This window comes from Oncorhynchus masou, chromosome 24, assembly GCF_036934945.1.
Source record: "Oncorhynchus masou masou isolate Uvic2021 chromosome 24, UVic_Omas_1.1, whole genome shotgun sequence".
Lineage (NCBI taxonomy): Eukaryota > Metazoa > Chordata > Actinopteri > Salmoniformes > Salmonidae > Oncorhynchus > Oncorhynchus masou.
Window position 1 is genome coordinate 21550162 of NC_088235.1, and position 17901 is coordinate 21568062.

General features: G+C 41.2%; 2 protein-coding genes across 4 annotated transcripts; one reads left to right on the top strand and one right to left on the bottom strand.

Annotated features, from left to right (window-relative positions):
- Positions 1–1051: 1051 nt before the first annotated feature.
- pdcd2 (programmed cell death 2) lies at positions 1052–5102 on the top strand. Its single transcript, XM_064933424.1, has 6 exons — positions 1052–1443; positions 3080–3319; positions 3425–3565; positions 3729–3829; positions 4255–4368; positions 4614–5102. The coding sequence occupies exons 1-6, from the start codon at positions 1155–1157 to the stop codon at positions 4770–4772; spliced, it is 1044 nt and encodes a 347-aa protein (XP_064789496.1). The 5' UTR covers positions 1052–1154; the 3' UTR covers positions 4773–5102.
- Positions 5103–5230: 128 nt separating this feature from the next.
- On the bottom strand, positions 5231–13618 carry tbp (TATA box binding protein). 3 transcript variants are annotated; one of them, XM_064933421.1, is made up of 8 exons: positions 13511–13618; positions 12831–13038; positions 12387–12712; positions 12114–12201; positions 8428–8519; positions 8175–8342; positions 7903–7997; positions 5231–6320 (listed from the first exon to the last, which is right to left on the bottom strand). In XM_064933421.1, exons 2-8 carry the CDS (start codon positions 12879–12881, stop codon positions 6241–6243), a joined length of 900 nt encoding a protein of 299 aa, XP_064789493.1. In that variant the 5' UTR covers positions 12882–13038; positions 13511–13618; the 3' UTR covers positions 5231–6240. The 3 variants fall into 3 exon arrangements, with proteins under 3 accessions (XP_064789493.1, XP_064789494.1, XP_064789495.1); XM_064933422.1 differs by having other exon boundaries at positions 12831–12948; positions 13511–13611; XM_064933423.1 differs by lacking the exon at positions 5231–6320 and adding an exon at positions 6343–7562.
- Positions 13619–17901: the final 4283 nt, after the last annotated feature.

Sequence of the window (17901 nt, forward strand, 5' to 3'; positions counted from 1 at the left end):
GGGACTCTCGATCCCTGGTAGCTTTTAAAAATAGAGTGGTGTCATCTGCAAGCTCACATGATAATTTCTGTCAACAATAGAGATACATTTTATATCGCTGGATTTAAAAAAAAACGTGTAAGAAGTTGGGTTGCGAGCAGGAAGAGGTAAATCGAAATTGGGCATCCTTGCCTAATTTCTCTTTTCAAATTAAATCTAGGACAAGTGCCATGCTTTAATTTAATATAACTGGTCCCATTCATATAAATAATTGTAATAGTGCTACAAAATAATTCCCCAAAACCAAATTTCTCAAGGAGAGAAATAGAAACTCAAGTTCCACCGTATGAAGGCTTTATAAAAGTGTAAGAATACAATGAAACTATCATGGAAGTTTAGATCAGAATAGTTAATAAGGTCTAACACCAGTCGGATATTATTAGATATATGTCTATTCCTCATGAAGCCAGATAGGGTATTTTCTATAATTGAGCCCAACACTGCCTTCATTCTTTTTGCAAATATAGAGGCTAACATTTTGTAGTCGTTATTGAGCAGACAGATTGGACGCCAATTATCGAGAAGCAAATATTTATTGGGTTTAGGTATTAATGTAATCTGGGGCGGCGTGGTTAGAGCGTTGGACTAGTAACCGAAAGGTTGCAAGTTCGAATCCCCGAGCTGACAAGGTACCAATCTGTCGTTCTGCCCCTGAACAGGCAGTTAACCCACTGTTCCTAGGACGTCATTGAAAATAAGAATATGTTCTTAACTGACTAGCCTAGTAGAATAAAGATTTTTGGAAAAAAAAGAAAAGACCTTGAGTCAAACTGGGAGAGCATTATTTGCAATGCTTTTAGAAAATACGGGGCTAACTGTTGATAAAACGTTTGTAAAACTCAGCAGATATACCAGTCCCAGGAGACTGATTTTCAAGGTGTTCATTTATTCGATTGATCTCTTCAACTATAATAAGGCCAAAGCACTGTTCCCTCTCTAGTGTTTTAATTGCAAATAGGCGATATGGCAGGAGCGCGAATTACACGGAACGTTTGCCTCCTAAAAGTACTGTTCCACTCCGGACATATTTAAAAGCTACAACAGGGACTCACGTTGGAATTTGTTGTGACAAGACAGCTAGCAAACGATTGAAAGAGTACGATACAATTAACACTATGGCAGAAACAGGGGTTGCTCTTGGCTTTTTGGAAGAGGCCGAAAACTGGCAACTACAGAGTCATCAGTTCCCCAGCAAAGTTGGAGGCAAACCTGCATGGTTGAGTCAGTTGGACATCCCAGGTCTTCCTGAGTTAGAATGTGGAAAATGCCATCTTCCTACCGCATTTCTCATGCAAGTTTACGCTCCAATAACTGGACAGGATAGAAGTTTTCACCGAACTCTTTTTGTATTCTGCTGCAAGACACCAGACTGCTATTCACGAAACGACAGCCGTTGTCTGAAAGGTAAATGGCCGTTAGCAAACTAGCTATTGCATTTCCATCAACATCACACCCATAGTCACATGGTCAGGGAAGGAGAGGGGCACACTAAAAGGCTGGGATTATCCACCGCTCCTACCAGTGTAACGTTAGCTACAGCGGTGCAACAGTTGGAGTGGGGTTTGAATTTGCAAACCTGTTAGAGGGCAAGCACATTACCACAGATGGAGCAATGAGCCAGATATTTCACCGATTGGATAAGTGTGAAGCATCCGGTTGGCGTTTCCACTCACTACCAAATATGGCGAGAGGAAGCCCAGTGGTCGGCAGTGGAAGATGGAGCCAGGTGGATTTTGGCCGACATAATGTCAATTTACTCAACGATGAAACGTTTGACGTCAATAGTTTTCTGTTCTCAAAACTATAATCAAACAGTGGACGAAGTTTAGTAGATTTTACCTTTTTCCAAAGTAAAAGTGGTTTAGAAGTAGTGCAAGTTGAGTTATTTCACACGTGCCAGAGTAGGCGTTCCCTAACAGAAAAATGCAAATACATGCTACAACGCACCAATAGGATCTCGCTAGCTCCTGCTTGGCTCTGCCCCCTCTGACTCATTTGCCCCCTTTGAAAATTCCTGGCTTTGGCCAAAGGCGAGTTAAACAAATCTTTGACACTACCAAAGGTCCAGATCCATCCCTTGGCAAGAGGAAGCTGTTTGGTAGTTGCAAAAAGCTGCTGGGATCCATAGTGAGCTCTCCTTATTCAGCTGAGCCTTGAGTGTAGTTATGATGTGCAACATTAGTGATTATATTAATCAGAGGCAGGAATATGCCCGATCCACATCAACAGGAGGACTGCAGTAGTCAGCAATATAAGTTCCTTGGCGTCCACATCACCAAGGACTTGACATGGACCAACACCACCACCTGTGTCAATATTTCCAAAGGTGGCTGATGAAATTTGGCATGCCACCCCGGGTCCTCTCCAAATACTGCTGCAACATTGAGTATCCTGACCGGTTACATCACAGCCTGGGACAGGGAATTGCTGTCCACAACCTTCCAGCAGGTGGTGAAGACAGCCCAGTACATCACTGGGGCCGTGTTCCCACCCATCAAGGACATCTACTTGAAACAGTGCCCGAGGAAGTCCCACAGCATCATCAAGGACCCCACACACCTCAGCCACGAGCTGTTCATTCCCTTACCATTGGGCATTCAGTATTGGAGCATGAGGTCTGATACTAACAGGCTCAGCGACAGTTTATATCTACAAGCCATGAGAGCAGTGCTGAACACTTGAACTAGACTGACCACCTGCTCTGACTCTGCACACACACCACAATGGCTGCTAGCAAACGCTTATTTACTATTGCTAATACTGCACAATTTAAACACTTATCCCCCAATACACATTCATATTGGACTATAAAATTGTCCCTTCCTGTATTATACTTATGCTAAAATGTTTATTCTATTGAGACATTTATGTTCATGTTATTTTATTTCTTGTTGCATTGTCCAAAAGGAACCTGCAAGTAAGCGTTTCGTTAGACGGCGTTATACCATGTTTATCTTGTACATAAGACTAATAAAACTTGAAACTAATGATGTTCCTCTGCTTTTATTCTCAAGCTGACATTGAGATTACTCTTTTCCAGTATTTCGTAGCCAGTTGCCAAGGAGAAATGACTTTTATCCCTACAATCCTCCATCTGATGAAGACCCCAATTGGACTGAGCGTGACCCCTGCCTCCACAGTTCAGGGGTTAAACTATGCAAGCTCTGTGGCTGTCCTGGTCAAAAAGTTTGCTCTAAATGCCATGCAGTGTCCTACTGCAGCAAAGAACACCAGACCATAGACTGGAAACACTGTCACAAGAAAGAGTGTTGCAAACAAGGTAATTATACTGCTACCATAAACTGTCACACTATTTGTAATAATTATGAAATTGTGTTTTCTGCCCGCCTGAAAGATAAAAATTCAACTTTCAATACATGTTTAGTGCCGTCAAGTGCAGTGCCTTCCCCATTCCTGTTCCCCGAGTTGGAACTGGTCACAGAGCCTGAGGAACATCAGAAAGAAGAGTCTAGTGAAATGGTGGGGGATGCACAGAATAATGTGGAATGCTCCTCCTTAGTTGATGGTAAGAAGTTAGACTGCATTGCATTTACATGCCTAGTCTTTTCAGATCCATTAAGACACCAAAAGGAGGATGAGAGAAAATGTTGACGTTGGACCCAACCTAAATAGGAGTCTATACATGATTACAATTTCTGTTGTATAAAAGCATACTTTCTATCCCACAGATTTGGCTGAGACAGAACTTGAAAACATGGCCATGCATGAAACCGAAGATGGCAAAGTGTTCCAGAAGTTTAAACGGAGGATTGCATCAGAGCCACATCAGGTAACATAACTCTTCAAGCAGTATCCTCAGACATGAAGAGCATCAGAATTACTCATATATATTTGGCCATCGTGTAGATAACTCTGAAATTAATATTTTTTACTTGAAACAAATCGCTTGTGGACAGACGCACATCATTTAGGATGGTATCGTAGCTTCTGCCAAGACAGATGCTAAGACTCATATTTTTTTCTGCCACTGATCATTTGGACAAATCACGATTTCGCAGGTATTCACAGCTTTCGAATTTCATAAGGGGAGGTGACATTTGGCGAATGCTCTGGCTGAGAGTTTCATTTAGCTGGGTGGACACTTAGTAGTATATTTTCATACATCTCCCTCAGAACTTAATCGAGCATCTGATTAAATTATTTTAGTTCTGGGTTTCCTAAATTACTGAAGACTATAATATTGTGTTATTGTAGGTTTTGCGATATTTCAGAGATGGCTCTCCTCTTTGGGTTTCGTCTGAACATGTTCCTGTGGAGAAGGGCATCCCGCATTGTTCATGTGGTTCCAGGCGTATCTTTGAATTTCAGGTATTTGCAACAGAAACCGTTTCTATTAAACAAATTCAGGTAGGTCCCTCAATTTCTTTGTTTCGATCCTAGAGTAAATGTTTTGAAGTGGTCTGCAACTAATGAATACACCCCTTAAGCCTAATCCTGGACTAAACCACACTTTCAGTGGAGATCTTTGATCCAGGACAGACCTTAATGTTTCAACGTCTAAGGATTGCTGTTTATAAATGACAATGTGCTGATAGTGTTTTGCATCGCAACAGGTCATGCCCCAGCTACTGAATGATCTGAAAGTGGACAGCACTGATGCCAGTATAGACTGGGGAACCTTGGCTGTCTACACATGTGCTGACAGCTGCGACCAAGGCAACAAGTACTCTTCTGAATTCATCTGGAAACAAGATTTCACAGAACAGAAATAATTGTATTAAAATCCAAATGTACCTAGTTAAGAAAATATTTAGTGTGGTTTTTGCATAGTTATACTGTCTCTTTGTCTCAGTGGCTATTTCCTTTCCTAGAGAAACTACGCATAAACAGCCACAATCTGTTCCAAATCGCTCATACATTTTGTTTTGAGGAATCTTACTTCAGGTTGTTACATTCTTACTTTATCACCATAAGCAAAAAACATGTCATTTGTTTTGCCATAGGACTAATAGTTTGCATAGCTTCAACTGGTTTAAAAACATTTCTGTAATGCAATGTCATTTTTTGAGCATTAAAGCTCAAATTAAAACATGTTAATGTCATGTGACATTGTGTCCATTCATTACTGGTCATGCTATCTCAAATCCATGTACAGTCATTCCCTGGATTGTTGTAAATCTTGCCATACCCTCAAGACAAAGCTTTTTAAACTAAAGGAGGGAGATCAGAATTAGTAAGGAAACATTTAACTGTTCACAAGGTAGCAAAATAACATTTAAAACGAACAAATTACTGACAGGGCTTTCATGGTAGACCAAAAATACAGTGTGTAAAATGAAACAAAATCCATGGTGAATAAGGCTAGTTTGTCCATTATAGCATTAAAACATGAGGGTTCTTCAATCATGACCAAAAACTGAATGAGAAATAAGACATGAGGTACATACAGATATGACTAATAACATTCCTAAGATGCAGACTAAGGCTGCATTATTAATGTTCCATTTTCTTGCCTTCAGTACCAGTCATCCAAACAATGTTAAAATAATGACAAATTGGGTAGTTAAGACTTGCTGCGATACAATCCCAAGTGAGATTCTTCATACAACAATGAAAAAGACAAAACCATTTAAATTATCAATCTTAAAATGTCTGTAGGGAATGTGTGGACAAAGATGCACTGAGAAACTGTACGTTAACAATAAAACCTACTTTAGAAAAATTAAAGAGCCAGCCAAGACTGCCTTATTTAATAAGCAAGAGTCAAAAAAAACAAAAACAAAAAAAAACTGCTAAAATACAGCATTTCTCCAAGTACCACCCTTATCTACTCCCCCAGATTCAGATCAACTCATAAATACCATGCATGTCCAGTATGAAGGAAGTTAAAAGGTATTTTTGCAAGCCAATGCTAACTAGCATTAGTGCAGTGACTGGAAATCTACGGGTATCTGCTAGCATGCTAAAGCTAGTTCGCATTAACTCAAGAAACTACATTTAACTTCCTTCATACTGGAAACAGACATAAAAATGGTATCCACGAGGTCATCTGACTAAGTAGATAAAAGGCCTCATTGCCAAAATCTCAGAATTATCCCTTTAAGGTGAATAGGAGTGGTCCCTGCTTTGTTGATTAAACTGTGCAGGTCCAATCAGTCCCCCAAAGGAACGGGTCACAACAAAGGACAAGTGTACCCGTGACTATTAAAACAAATTTTTAAAATAATGTCAGACAAATATTTACGTCGTCTTCCTGAATCCTTTCAAGATCGGGTAGATGTTTTCAAATGCTTCATAAATTTCTCCTCTCACCTTCGCACCTTGAAATAAGCAGCAACAATAGTCAAATATGCAAGTTACATTTGACAAAAATTGACAAATTCCCTTTTTCTACCGGTGCTTGCCAAAGTATTCACCCCCCTTGGCATTTTTCCTATTTTGTTGTCTTACAACCTGGAATTAAAATTAATTTTGGGGGGTTTGTATCATTTGATTTACACAACATGCCTACCACTGAAGATGCTAAATATTTTTTAAATATGAAACCAGACAAAAAAAAAACATAACTTGTGTGCATAACTATTCAACCCCCCCAAAGTCAATACTTTGTAGAGCCACCTTTTGCAGCAATTACAGCTGCAAGTCTCTTGGGGTATGTCTCTATAAGCTTGGCACATCTAGCCACTGGGATATTTGCCCATTCTTCAAGGCGAAACTGCTCCAGCTCCTTCAAGTTGGATGGGTTCTCAATTGGATTGAGGTCTGGGCTTTGACTAGGCCATTCAAAGACATTTAAATGTTTCCCCTTAAACCACTCGAGTGTTGCTTTAGCAGTATGCTTAGGGTCATTGTCCTGCTGGAAGGTGAACCTCGATCCCAGTCTCAAATCTCTGGAAGACTGAAATAGGTTTCCCTCAAGAAGGTACCTGTATTTAGCGCCATCCTTCAATTCTGACCAGTTTCCCAGTCCCTGCCAATGAAAAACATCCACACCACCATGCTTCACTGTGGGGATGGTATTCTCGGGGTGATGTGGTGTTGGGTTTGCACCAGACAAAGCGTTTTCCTTGATGGCCAAAAAGCTCAATTTTAGTCTCATCTGATCAGAGTACCTTCTTCCATATGTTTCGGGAGTCTCCCATATTCCTTTTAGCAAACACCAAACATGTTTGATAATTTTTTTCTTTAAGCAATGGATTTTTTTCTGGACACTCTTCCGTAAAGCCCAGCTCTGTGGAGTGTACGGCTTAAAGTGGTCCAATGGACAGATACTCCAATCTCCACTGTGGAGTTTTGCAGCTCCTGCAGGGTCATCTTTGTTGCCTCTGATTAATGCCCTCCTTGCCTGGTCTGTGAGTTTGTGGCCAGCGCTCTATTGGCAGGTTTGTGGTGCCATATTCTTTCTATTTTTTAATAATGGATCTAATGGTACTCCGTGGGATGTTCAAAGTTTAGGATATTTTTTATAACCCAAACCTAATCTGTACTTCTCCACAACTTCGTCCCTGACCGGTTTGGAGAGCTCCTTGGTCTTCATAGTGCCGCTTGCTTGGTAGTGGGGCCTTTCAGAACAGAGATCATGTGACACTTAAAGTCCACTTGTGTGCAATCTAAATTATTATGTGACTTCTGAAGGTAATTGGTTACACAATTTCTTATTTAGGGGATTCATAGCAAAGGGGGTGAATACATATGCATGCACCACTTTTCCATTTATATATTTTTTTAAACAAGTTAAGTTTATTATTTTCACTTCACCAATTGACTTTGTGTTTGTACATTACATGAAATCCAAATCTATTTAAATTACAGGTTGTAATGCAACAAAATAAAGAAAAACACCAAGGGGGTGAATACTTTTGCAAGGCACTGTATGTCATTAGGAAAAGGAGAAAAACTCACCTGTTAAAACAACTTTGCCTGAAACGAATATCAACAGGACAATTCTGGGTTTGATCATTCTATAGATTAGCCCAGGGAACAACTCCGGTTCATAACTGAAAAACAAGAAAACGATGAGGTCTACTTATGATCTTTGCTCTCAGTACTAAATCACTTTAGGAATACCAATCGCAGTATTATAAATAATGAACAAAATGACAGAATTCCAAGTATGACATTGCATCTCCTCAGCTATTACAGACTTTAATATTGCAGTAGTGAATTTTACAAACCTGCTGAACTGCTGGTGAGTTAGTACAAGTCCCTCTAACCGAATGGGGAATTTGACATCACAGCTGCCCACCATGTTCTGTATCTTGAAATCAAGGAATTTGGCTGGGAAGCCCAACTTCTGCACGACTCTGGCATATTTCCTGGCCGCCAGGCGGGACTGCTCTTCACTGGGAGGGGGAAGAGGGAGCATGAGGCCTTTAAATAGATGTTCTCATAGGTTGTGTTTTTTCTTTGTTGAAAGAAGATACTAACCTTTTAGCTCCTGTGCACACCATTTTCCCAGAGCTGAAGATAAGTGCAGTTGTTCTTGGCTCTCGTATTCTCATGATAACAGCAGCAAATCGCTGTAAGACAAAGTTGCGAATTTGTTCAATAGAACAACAGTGTCTTGGTGGGACATTCTCGGACCAGAAGCAACATGCCTTTCAGGCCCTTTCTAGTTGGCATTTTAGCTTGGTCCCATTTCACCTTTCCCTGGGCCCTGACAATGATTTGGAAAATGTACAGCACGAGTTATTATATAGGATGAGCTGTGTATTCTCGACATGGGGTCTGAATACTTTCCGAATTCCCTTTTCCACATGTTTAGAATAAGGCTATAATGTAACATAAGGCTGTAACGTAAAAATTATTAAATTGTCTCTTCAATCTACACACAATACCCCATATTGACAAAGCAAAAACGGCTTTTTAGAAATGTTTGCAAATATTTAAAACTGAAATATCACATTTACATAAGTATTCAGACCCTTTTCTCAAGCACTTTTGGCAGCGTTTACAGCCTCGAGCCTTCTAGGGTATGACGCTACAAGCTTGGGGCACCTGTATTTGGAGTGTTTCTCCCATTCTTCTCTGTAGATCCTCTCAAGCTCTGTCAGGTTGGAAGGGGAGCGTCGCTGCACAGCTATTTTCAGGTCTTTCCAGAGATATTTGATCGGGTTCAGGTCCGGGCGCTGGCTGGGCCACTCAAGGACTTGTCCCGAAGCCACTCCTATATTGTCTTGGCTGCGTGCTTAGGGTCATTGTCCTACTGGAAGGTGAACCTTCAATCCAGTCTGAGGTCTTCATCAAGGACCACTGTACTTTGCTCCGTTCATCTTTCCTTGGATCCTGATGAGTCTCCCAGTCCCTGAAAATTATCCCCCCAGCATGATGCTGCCACCACCATGCTTTACTGTAGAGATGCTATTGGCCAGGTGATGAGCGGTGTCTGGTTTCCTCCAGACTTGGCACTTGGCATTCAGGCCAAAGTTTAATCATGGTTTCATCAGACCAGAGAATCTTGTCAGAGTCTTTTAGGTGCCTTTAGACAAACTCCAAGTGGGCTATTATGTGCATTTTACTGAGGAGTGGCTTCTCTTCATCTGATCACTCTACCATAAAGGCCTGCTTGGTGGAGTGCTGCAGATATAGTTGTCATTCTGGAAGGTTTTCCCCATCTCCACAGAGAAACTCTGGAGTTGTCGTAGTGACCATTGAGTTATTTGTCACCTCCCTGAACAAGGTCCTTCTCCCCTGATTGCTCAGTTTGGCCAGGCAGCCAGCGCCAGGAAGAGTCTTGGTGGTTCCAAACTTCTTCAATTTAAGAATGGAGGACACTGCATTCTTGGGGACCTTCAATGCTGCATTAATTATTTGGTACCCTTCCCTAGATCTGTGCCTCGGCACAATTCTGTCTCTGAGCTCTATGGACAATTCCTTCGACCTCATGGCTTGGTTTTTGCTCCGACATGCATGGTCAACTTTGGGACCTTATATAGACAGGTGTGTGCCTTTCCTAATCAGGGGTAGGGTAGCCTAGTGGTTAGAGCGTTCCAAATCTGTCGTTCTGCCCCTGAACAGGCAGTTAACCCACTGTTCCTAGGCCGGCATTGAAAATAAGAATTTGATAGTTAAATAAAAGGTAAAAATAAAAAATTTAAAATCATGTCCAATTAATTGAATTTACCACGGGTGGACTCCAATCAAGTTGGAGAAACATCAAGGATGATCAATAATAACAGGATGCACCTAAGCTCAAGTTTGAGTTTCATAAATACTTGTGTAAATAAGGTATCCTTTTTTATTTGTAATAAATTTGCTTGAAATAAAACTTGATAAATGATTGTGTAGATGAGAAAAAAAAATCTAATATAACCCATTTTAGAATAAGGCTGTAACAAAATGTGTATAAAGTGAAGGGGTCTGAATACTTTATGAATACACTAACTACATTTTAATAATTTAGCAGACAAACTTATCCTGAGTGACTTACAGGAGCAATTAGGGTTAAGTGCCTTGCTGAAGGGCACAGACAGATTTTTCATCTAGTCACCTTTTGGTTACTGGCCCAACACTCTTAACCACTAGGCTACCTGACTACTGATGTGCATACCCATTACTTATATATTGTCCATACACACACTGCATACTTATATTACGGACTGACATTGCATCTTCAGATATTTCTTGATTCTTTTTTGTCAAGGCCGGGGGGGGATTATTTGTGTATGCTGGAGCTAGAATCAGGCATTTTGCTGCACCTGCTTTAACTTTACACTCGTACCCATATGCGGGTTGAAAACAGGAGATTTGCGCACTGATAAACAGCTAAATTGGAATGCAGTGGCTGTAGAGTAAAATGCCATACATGACATCAAAGCTCTGGCTTTGCGCTTCACAGCACTGTATGGGTTCAGAGCTTGTGCACTTCGCACGACAAGACGTTGCCTCCATCCCTCCCGCAACTTTTGCACAAAAAATAATAATTGTCTGTGGTAAATGCTGTAAATTAAGAGGACTCAATGTATTTTCAAATGTGAGATGTTGAGAACTATAATAAATGCCTCTGATGTCATACATCAATATTTACATATCTTGCATTACTCATCTCATATGTATATACTGTATTCTATGCTATCTATTGCATCTCAGCTTATGCCGCTCTCACATTGCTCACCCATATATTTTTACATTGTTATTCCTTTCACTTAGACATGTGTGTATTAGATTTTTGTTGTGGAATTGTTAGATATTACTGCACTGTTGAAACTAGAGGCACAAGCATTTCGATACACTTGCAATAACATCTGCTAACCATGTGTATTGTGACCAATATAATTTGAAACAAACAAGCCAAACACCTGTGAGTCCAAATGTGCACTTCACATTTCCAGATCAAAAAAAACTCACCATGTTTGATGTACAGGATTACATGGCGACATACCCTGGGTTGTTCTGAACAGAATGTTAGTCTGTTGAAGAAAATTCACCGCGGCACACACACCTTAATGCACTCATGATCCCCATGCGCACCAAAATGATCCGTTTCCCTGAATTGCATTGTGAAAGCCTAACACTGTTGTGTCCTATATTATAACTTAGCTAGTCATATTGACAAGAGAACAGGTTTTCAAATGATGCCCATCTGACCCAGATTTGCAATTTATAAATGGACCACTCTTTGATTGCATAAACAGTAATTGTGTGATGGCGGGAATGTGTTCCAAACAAAACAACCACAAGTGTGCTGCTCTAGTTCCTCAACGGCACAGCCAGGAGAGCTAAAAAAAATATTTAAAAAAAGCACCTTATAGTTGAAGACTCTCTGAGTCATAAAAGTGCATTGAAAATACTTAGGAATTGTGCACATTGGAGAGGTGTGTAGCCACTTGGAGAACCCAGTTAATCCTCTCAAAAAAACACTTGTCATTTTTTATGTTACTGAATGTATTCAGAGTATTTTCAGATTTAGTTATAGTACAGCAAATGTAAAATAGATATCAAATCAACGGTGTAATGTTTAGATTCAGTCATGAGTCAGATGAACTGTTGCCAAAATTCCAATAACCTCTAAACTGTTCCCTTTCCATTGCTACCATGGTCAATTCACACGACGGTAAATGGTTAGCATCTGCTAATCTATGTATGCAACAAATTAATAATAACAATATGCTTACCTTTGGATTGTACTCAGCATTTCTAGCTCGGAGTGCTATTGTTTTTAAGTCAAGTTTACAGCCCAAGTTCACAGTGGATACGATATTCCTAGAGAGAAGGAAATAAACCATGCAATCAAGATGGGAGATTCTCCTTGTTGATATGGTCACATCACTATAAAAATCATATTCAAACCATCACTATTCACCTTAATCTTTTAGCTTCTTGTGTTTCAGGTTTATAGCAGTACCTACATAGTGGTTGAGACTAACACATTATTCAAGAACACTTACTGTAGTTGTGGGACAATCCCAGAGCTCTCAGAGGCAGGTGTGGCAGGTGTGATGGGTGTCATGGGGGTTAGCGGTGTAGTGGTGTAGAGAGGGGTGTTTCCTGGCAGTGTGGTGGTGGTGACCGTTTGGGAGTGATAAAGCTGTGGTGTCTGTCCCGAGCCCCCTGACACCCCACCCTGCTGAGTCGAAGCCTGCTGCTGCTGTTGTTGCCGATGCTGCTCCTCCAGGAGAGACAGGCTGTTGGTGTTCGTCACGGGTTGGGGAGTCAGACCACTGCCATAGGGCATCATGGGGCTGAAGATGGGCATTCCAGGTGTCATTGCCCCCTGTAAAAGACGTGAGAACAAGCCCTCCATTAGGCTAGTTGAATCTAGAACATGTGAGCAAAGCTGTGTTGTCAACAAAAACATCTCACTGACATGTATTATTAGTCAAATTAGTTACCTGAGGGGAGGCAAGACCCTGGAAAGGAGGCAAACTGTTGTTCTGCTCCATGTCCTCAAATTATGAAGGTGGACAATTTGTTGACCGTCTCAAAGGAAATAAATTCAGAGACCTAGGACTAGGAGCAATTCTGTATTTGAAAATGCCGACAAAAGTCATGTGTTGGAACAGAGCGTAGCAGGGAACCCCTTAGCTAGATAATTTTGACCTGAAAGAATATTAGAAGAAAAAAAACATACATAAAGTTAACTAAGCATCGAGCCCGGTGAAATTGCTACCAAGTAACCCTGCTGTCAAGAAACTCGATCATGACTCAACTCGATCACATTATACAGCAGTAGCTAGCGAAAAACTATCGACGTTAGCAAGCTAGTTAACAAACTTAGCCTTTGCAAACCTTCAGCTAGCTACAGACAGCAGTAGTGGCGCACGAAATCCATCTTAATATAGCTAGCACTAACATTACACATTGGAATAATTAAATCCAATGTTCACAGAACTCGTACAAATTGTTTGGCGCAAAAATCGCAACTGAATTGATGATTGGCAGAGCTGGCCAGTCTAACGTTAGCGTAGTATTTACGCTAGCTAGCTACTTCCATGTCAACACTCATGTGGTCATACGTGTTTTGCACACTAAGTGGTGAAGTTGAGATGGGACAACATTTTCAAATACTCACCACGTCCCTAAAATGGCACTTAAAATGTCACATTAAAAACCTAGCCGCTGCTTTCACTGGTTCATGCGCTCACTCGCTCAAAAGTTATTTCCGGTATGGTACTTAAACACTTCCGGTGTCAAAGTTCACGTAACATTTTGGGTTATGGTATCTGGCAGGAGCAAAGGCAAAGGTTATCCAAAATACAAAACAGAAATTGCTGTTCAAGAAAAAAAGGTTGGCATTATGCATTTTCTTTCGTGATTTTCTTTGATTCAATCCCTGTTTCAGCAGTACCCCTCAACCCTTACATATGTGGCAGCAGAAAGATAATCTGGTTTCTGGCTTTTGTCAAAAGCATTACCCCTGGTTGCATAGGGGCAGTACCGATTTTAGCATGTACATCTTGGTGGAGCAAAATATATAAGTGGGACACATGCCAGCAAAGCCACTACACAGCACTAAATAGTACATTTTCGTAGGACCATCGTTAAATCTCCTAGCTGTATCCCAAAACCATCATTATTAACGTTGCACGTGAAAACGCTCGTAATCTAACGCTTGCCTCAGACCACTCGTAGAACAGCTAACGCATCGGTTGATTATTTTTCGCCCTCCCGTGTAACTTTATACACAAGATATTTACTGAACATAGCATCATGTGGTTTATTAGCCTCTGTTCCCGTCGATAACTTCAGAACAATTCACTACAAATAAAGTTGCCAATGTCTTTACAAATAAAACAAGCAAGCGACGTATAAAAAATGCTTCAAATTAAAACCGAGATGAGTGCAATAAAATAATACAATAGGTTATAGGCATATTTACATTAATTTGACAAATTTCATGCTAAATAAATTGAGTTATATTTTGCTACTTGTATGCTCTGTTGGCTAATGTGTCTATATTTCATGTGTAGCAGTATAACTTTATACCGTTCCCTCGCCCATACCCGGGCGCGAACCAGGGACCCTCTGCACACATCAACAACAGGCACCCACGAAGCATCGTGACCCATCGCTCCACAAAAGCCGCGACCCTTGCAGAGCAAGGGGAACCACTACTTCAAGGTATCAGAGCAATGATCTTGATTTTGTGCATTATTTTAGGTTGAGCGTTAGAATAAACCGACTCAATATTTGCAGCCATAGGTGATATCTTTCTTGGAGCTGATCCCTCCTCAGTATTGTGGAATAATTCTAGTGGTATGGTAATTGGTAAGATCTGAATGGAGAAAGCTGATCCGAGAGCAGCATTGTCGTTCTATCAGTCCAATCAGTATCGACACATGCTTCAAAAACGCACTTAGCAAACGTTCGTTTTCTTTGCTTGTTGTTTTGGAAAATTTATGTTGTGCTGCGTTCAAAAACTAGTTGGAACTAGGAAATGTCCAACTTGCTGATTAATTAAACGCGGCACGTGTATAACAACAACCAGTTTGTAAATCTGAAATGTCAGTTTCCTAGTTCTGACTAGCATCTGAATGCCGTATTACAGCTTCGGCGGGTGAAGGAAAGATGCATCCTTAAAAAGCTCGTAAGCCTAAATTCCATTACTATCGACAACCGCCCCCTGGTCAGTTATGGCACAGGTGGTACTAGATTCAGTCCCGGCTTTCCAAGCTCAATCTCTAAACACCCCTATTTGGCTAAAAGTATTATTGCAAGCCTTAACCAATTCTCGTCTAAGGAGACACTTCCAATGTTTGGAAAGATGGCATATACAGTGGCAAAAGTATGTGAACTCTTTGGAATTACCTGGATTTCAGCATTAATGAGTCATCACATTTGATCTGATCTTCATCTAAGTTACAACAATAGACAAACAGTGTGCTTAAACTAATAACACACAAATTATTGTATTTTTCTTGTCTTATTGTAATGACCTGACTCAATCATAAAGGAACAATTGTCCAGACACAGGTTTGAGTTTACGAATTGACGGTTTATTAAACCACGCCAAATAAATGAAAGATAACCCACAAGCCAAACGTGACCTTCTCTTGTAAAGCCCAGACGTAAGAGAGAGAACAAAGGCTAAACCTGGTCTTAACTTCCAATGCTCTGACAGCCCCCAGTCTCTGACAGCCCCCAATTTGTCCTCCATGGTGCTGATCCCCTCCTTCCCCACTCGATGGCCCAAGAAGGACACCTCTCTCCTCTTGAAGTGGCACTTCTCGGGGTGGAGCTTCAGGCCTGCGGCAGCCACCCTCTCCAGCACATGCCGTAGCGTCCCCAGGGCTGACTGGAAGGAGCTGCCATGGGCCAGGATGTCATCGAGGTATACAAGACACTGCTGTCGGGGGATGGCATCCAGCACCCTGTCCATCAAACGCTCAAAAGTAGCTGGAGCGTTGCACAGGTCGAAGCACAGGACCTTGAACTGCCAGTGTCCTCTGTTAGTGGAGAATTCAGTTTTGGCTCCTGCCTCTGGGGAGAGGGGTACCTGCCAGTAGCCACTGCGGAGGTCTAGTGAGGAAAACCAGGAGGACCCCCTAACCAGGTCCAGCGACACTACGTTCTGAATGTGCCCTCACAACTCATTGCACAGTGCCTGTCTTCAAGTTATTCTGTATTTTTCCATCACGAGAAAGGCCCATGGCCCTGAAACTGTTAACAATGTCTCAAGTCAGCTATGTTGCATAACACATATACCCACACAAGCCAACAGCAAATAATATTCCATCACATATGATATGGTAAGGGCTATAGTGTATAACACAGAACCTCACAATCCCCCTTTTTACACCCCTGTGGGGTGTAACTACACCATCCAATATACTAGGTTGCTGATGAACCCAGGAACTTTAAACCTTTATTTTGTGAATACATGAAGTGATGCACGTCCCTTTGTTGATTAACATATATATAAACTGGAGTTTTTGATTCCCCCTTTTGACACCCACAATCATTATCCTTTATTTCAGCGGTCCCAACATAGTAATATGTTAATAGCATTTCATGAAAATAATAAAAAGTGTATTATTCTTTTTTTTAATACAGAAAAACAGAAAAAAATCAACAAATTATATATTATTTTCGACTCCCCCTTTTGATACCCACAAGGGTGTTACTTACCAAAAATAGGATAAAACTTCATTGTTTATTGACATGTTAGATATAGGATACAACATTGGTCATGGAAAACAGAGTAAAGCAGAGCAAAGCATTATTATAAACCATCTGGTCCTCTCAGCTACTCCTATCCTGTACCAGGTGGGCTCCTTGCCACCCAGGGACTCTAAACCTTCACATAAGAGAGGAGAAGTTATATCGTACACGTTATGTATTTAAGAAGTTATCATTCCACGACCTCGCCCACAGCAAACCAGGGGTCATCCTCAGTCAGCCCCATCTTTCTCCAGAAGTTAGATCCCGTATCTGCATCTCCTTCAGGAGCATCAAGCAAGGGCATCATACCTGAAGCCTGTACCACATCTGTAACAGACTTCTTCAAACAAGGTATGATGCAAGCAACAAACACATCAATAATAAAAATACAAGAATTAGGGTCAAAAATCCAGTAACCACCAGTGATGCATACTCACCAAGCCACACCCCCATCCAAGACATCCAGCCAGACTCCTCCACCCCAGCCACGCCCTTCATTTCTGCCGAAAGCTCGTCCAACCCAACCAATGCTTTTGATATGCTCCCATCTGGGATATTATTAGGTATAAATGTACAACATTGTTCACCAAATGTTTTGCAAACCCCTCCCTGACTGACCAGGATCATATCGAAAGTCAATCTCTTCTGCCTGGCGGTCCTGGTAGTAGCCTCCAATTGCTCAGCCATACCAGTATGGGCAGAGCAGGTATAGTTAACAAAACGTTGTTGATTATAGTATATTTATCCATGAGGTCTATTTGGCATCCACAATAGCGGGGCCAAGAATTGGTAGTAGATGTCATAAACCATCATTCCTGTTTAGGGCCTGGAATTCCTGAGGAACACCTACTGGCACACATAGTAGGTTGAAATGTATATTATCTGTTTCCTCAGACCAAGGTGCATCACGCTTGATTTAATTTTAAAAAGTCAGGTAAGGACAAATTCTTATTTACAATGAAGGCCTATACCAGCCGAATTCGGACAATTGTGCACCACCCTATGAGACTCCCAATCCCAGCTGGTTGAGACACAGCTGGTTGTGATTTGAACCAGTTTCTCACTAGTCACGCCTCTAGCACTGAGATGCAGCGTCTTGCCCCACTTGGGAGCCCCAAGTGTGACGGCACTTCAACTTTCAAAGCTCTTGAAATTTTCCTGACTGACCTTGACTCGAAGTAGACTGTCATTTCTCTTTGCTTATTTGAGCTGTTCTTGCCATAATATGGATTTGGTCTTTTACCAAATAGGGCCATTTCTGTATACAACCCCTACCTTGTCACAACACAACTGATTTGCTCA

Coding starts and splice junctions, on each gene's coding strand:
- tbp (XM_064933421.1), bottom strand. CDS start 12,881: ATGGAGCAGAACAACAGTTTGCCTCCTTTCCAGGGTCTTGCCTCCCCT. Junction 8,343..8,427: donor GTGTGCACAGGAGCTAAAAG/GTTAGTATCTTC, acceptor TCCCCCTCCCAG/TGAAGAGCAGTCCCGCCTGG. Junction 6,321..7,902: donor AGGCAAAGTTGTTTTAACAG/GTGAGTTTTTCT, acceptor GCTTATTTCAAG/GTGCGAAGGTGAGAGGAGAA.
- pdcd2 (XM_064933424.1), top strand. CDS start 1,155: ATGGCAGAAACAGGGGTTGCTCTTGGCTTTTTGGAAGAGGCCGAAAAC. Junction 3,320..3,424: donor GAAAGAGTGTTGCAAACAAG/GTAATTATACTG, acceptor ATACATGTTTAG/TGCCGTCAAGTGCAGTGCCT. Junction 4,369..4,613: donor GGCGTATCTTTGAATTTCAG/GTATTTGCAACA, acceptor GCATCGCAACAG/GTCATGCCCCAGCTACTGAA.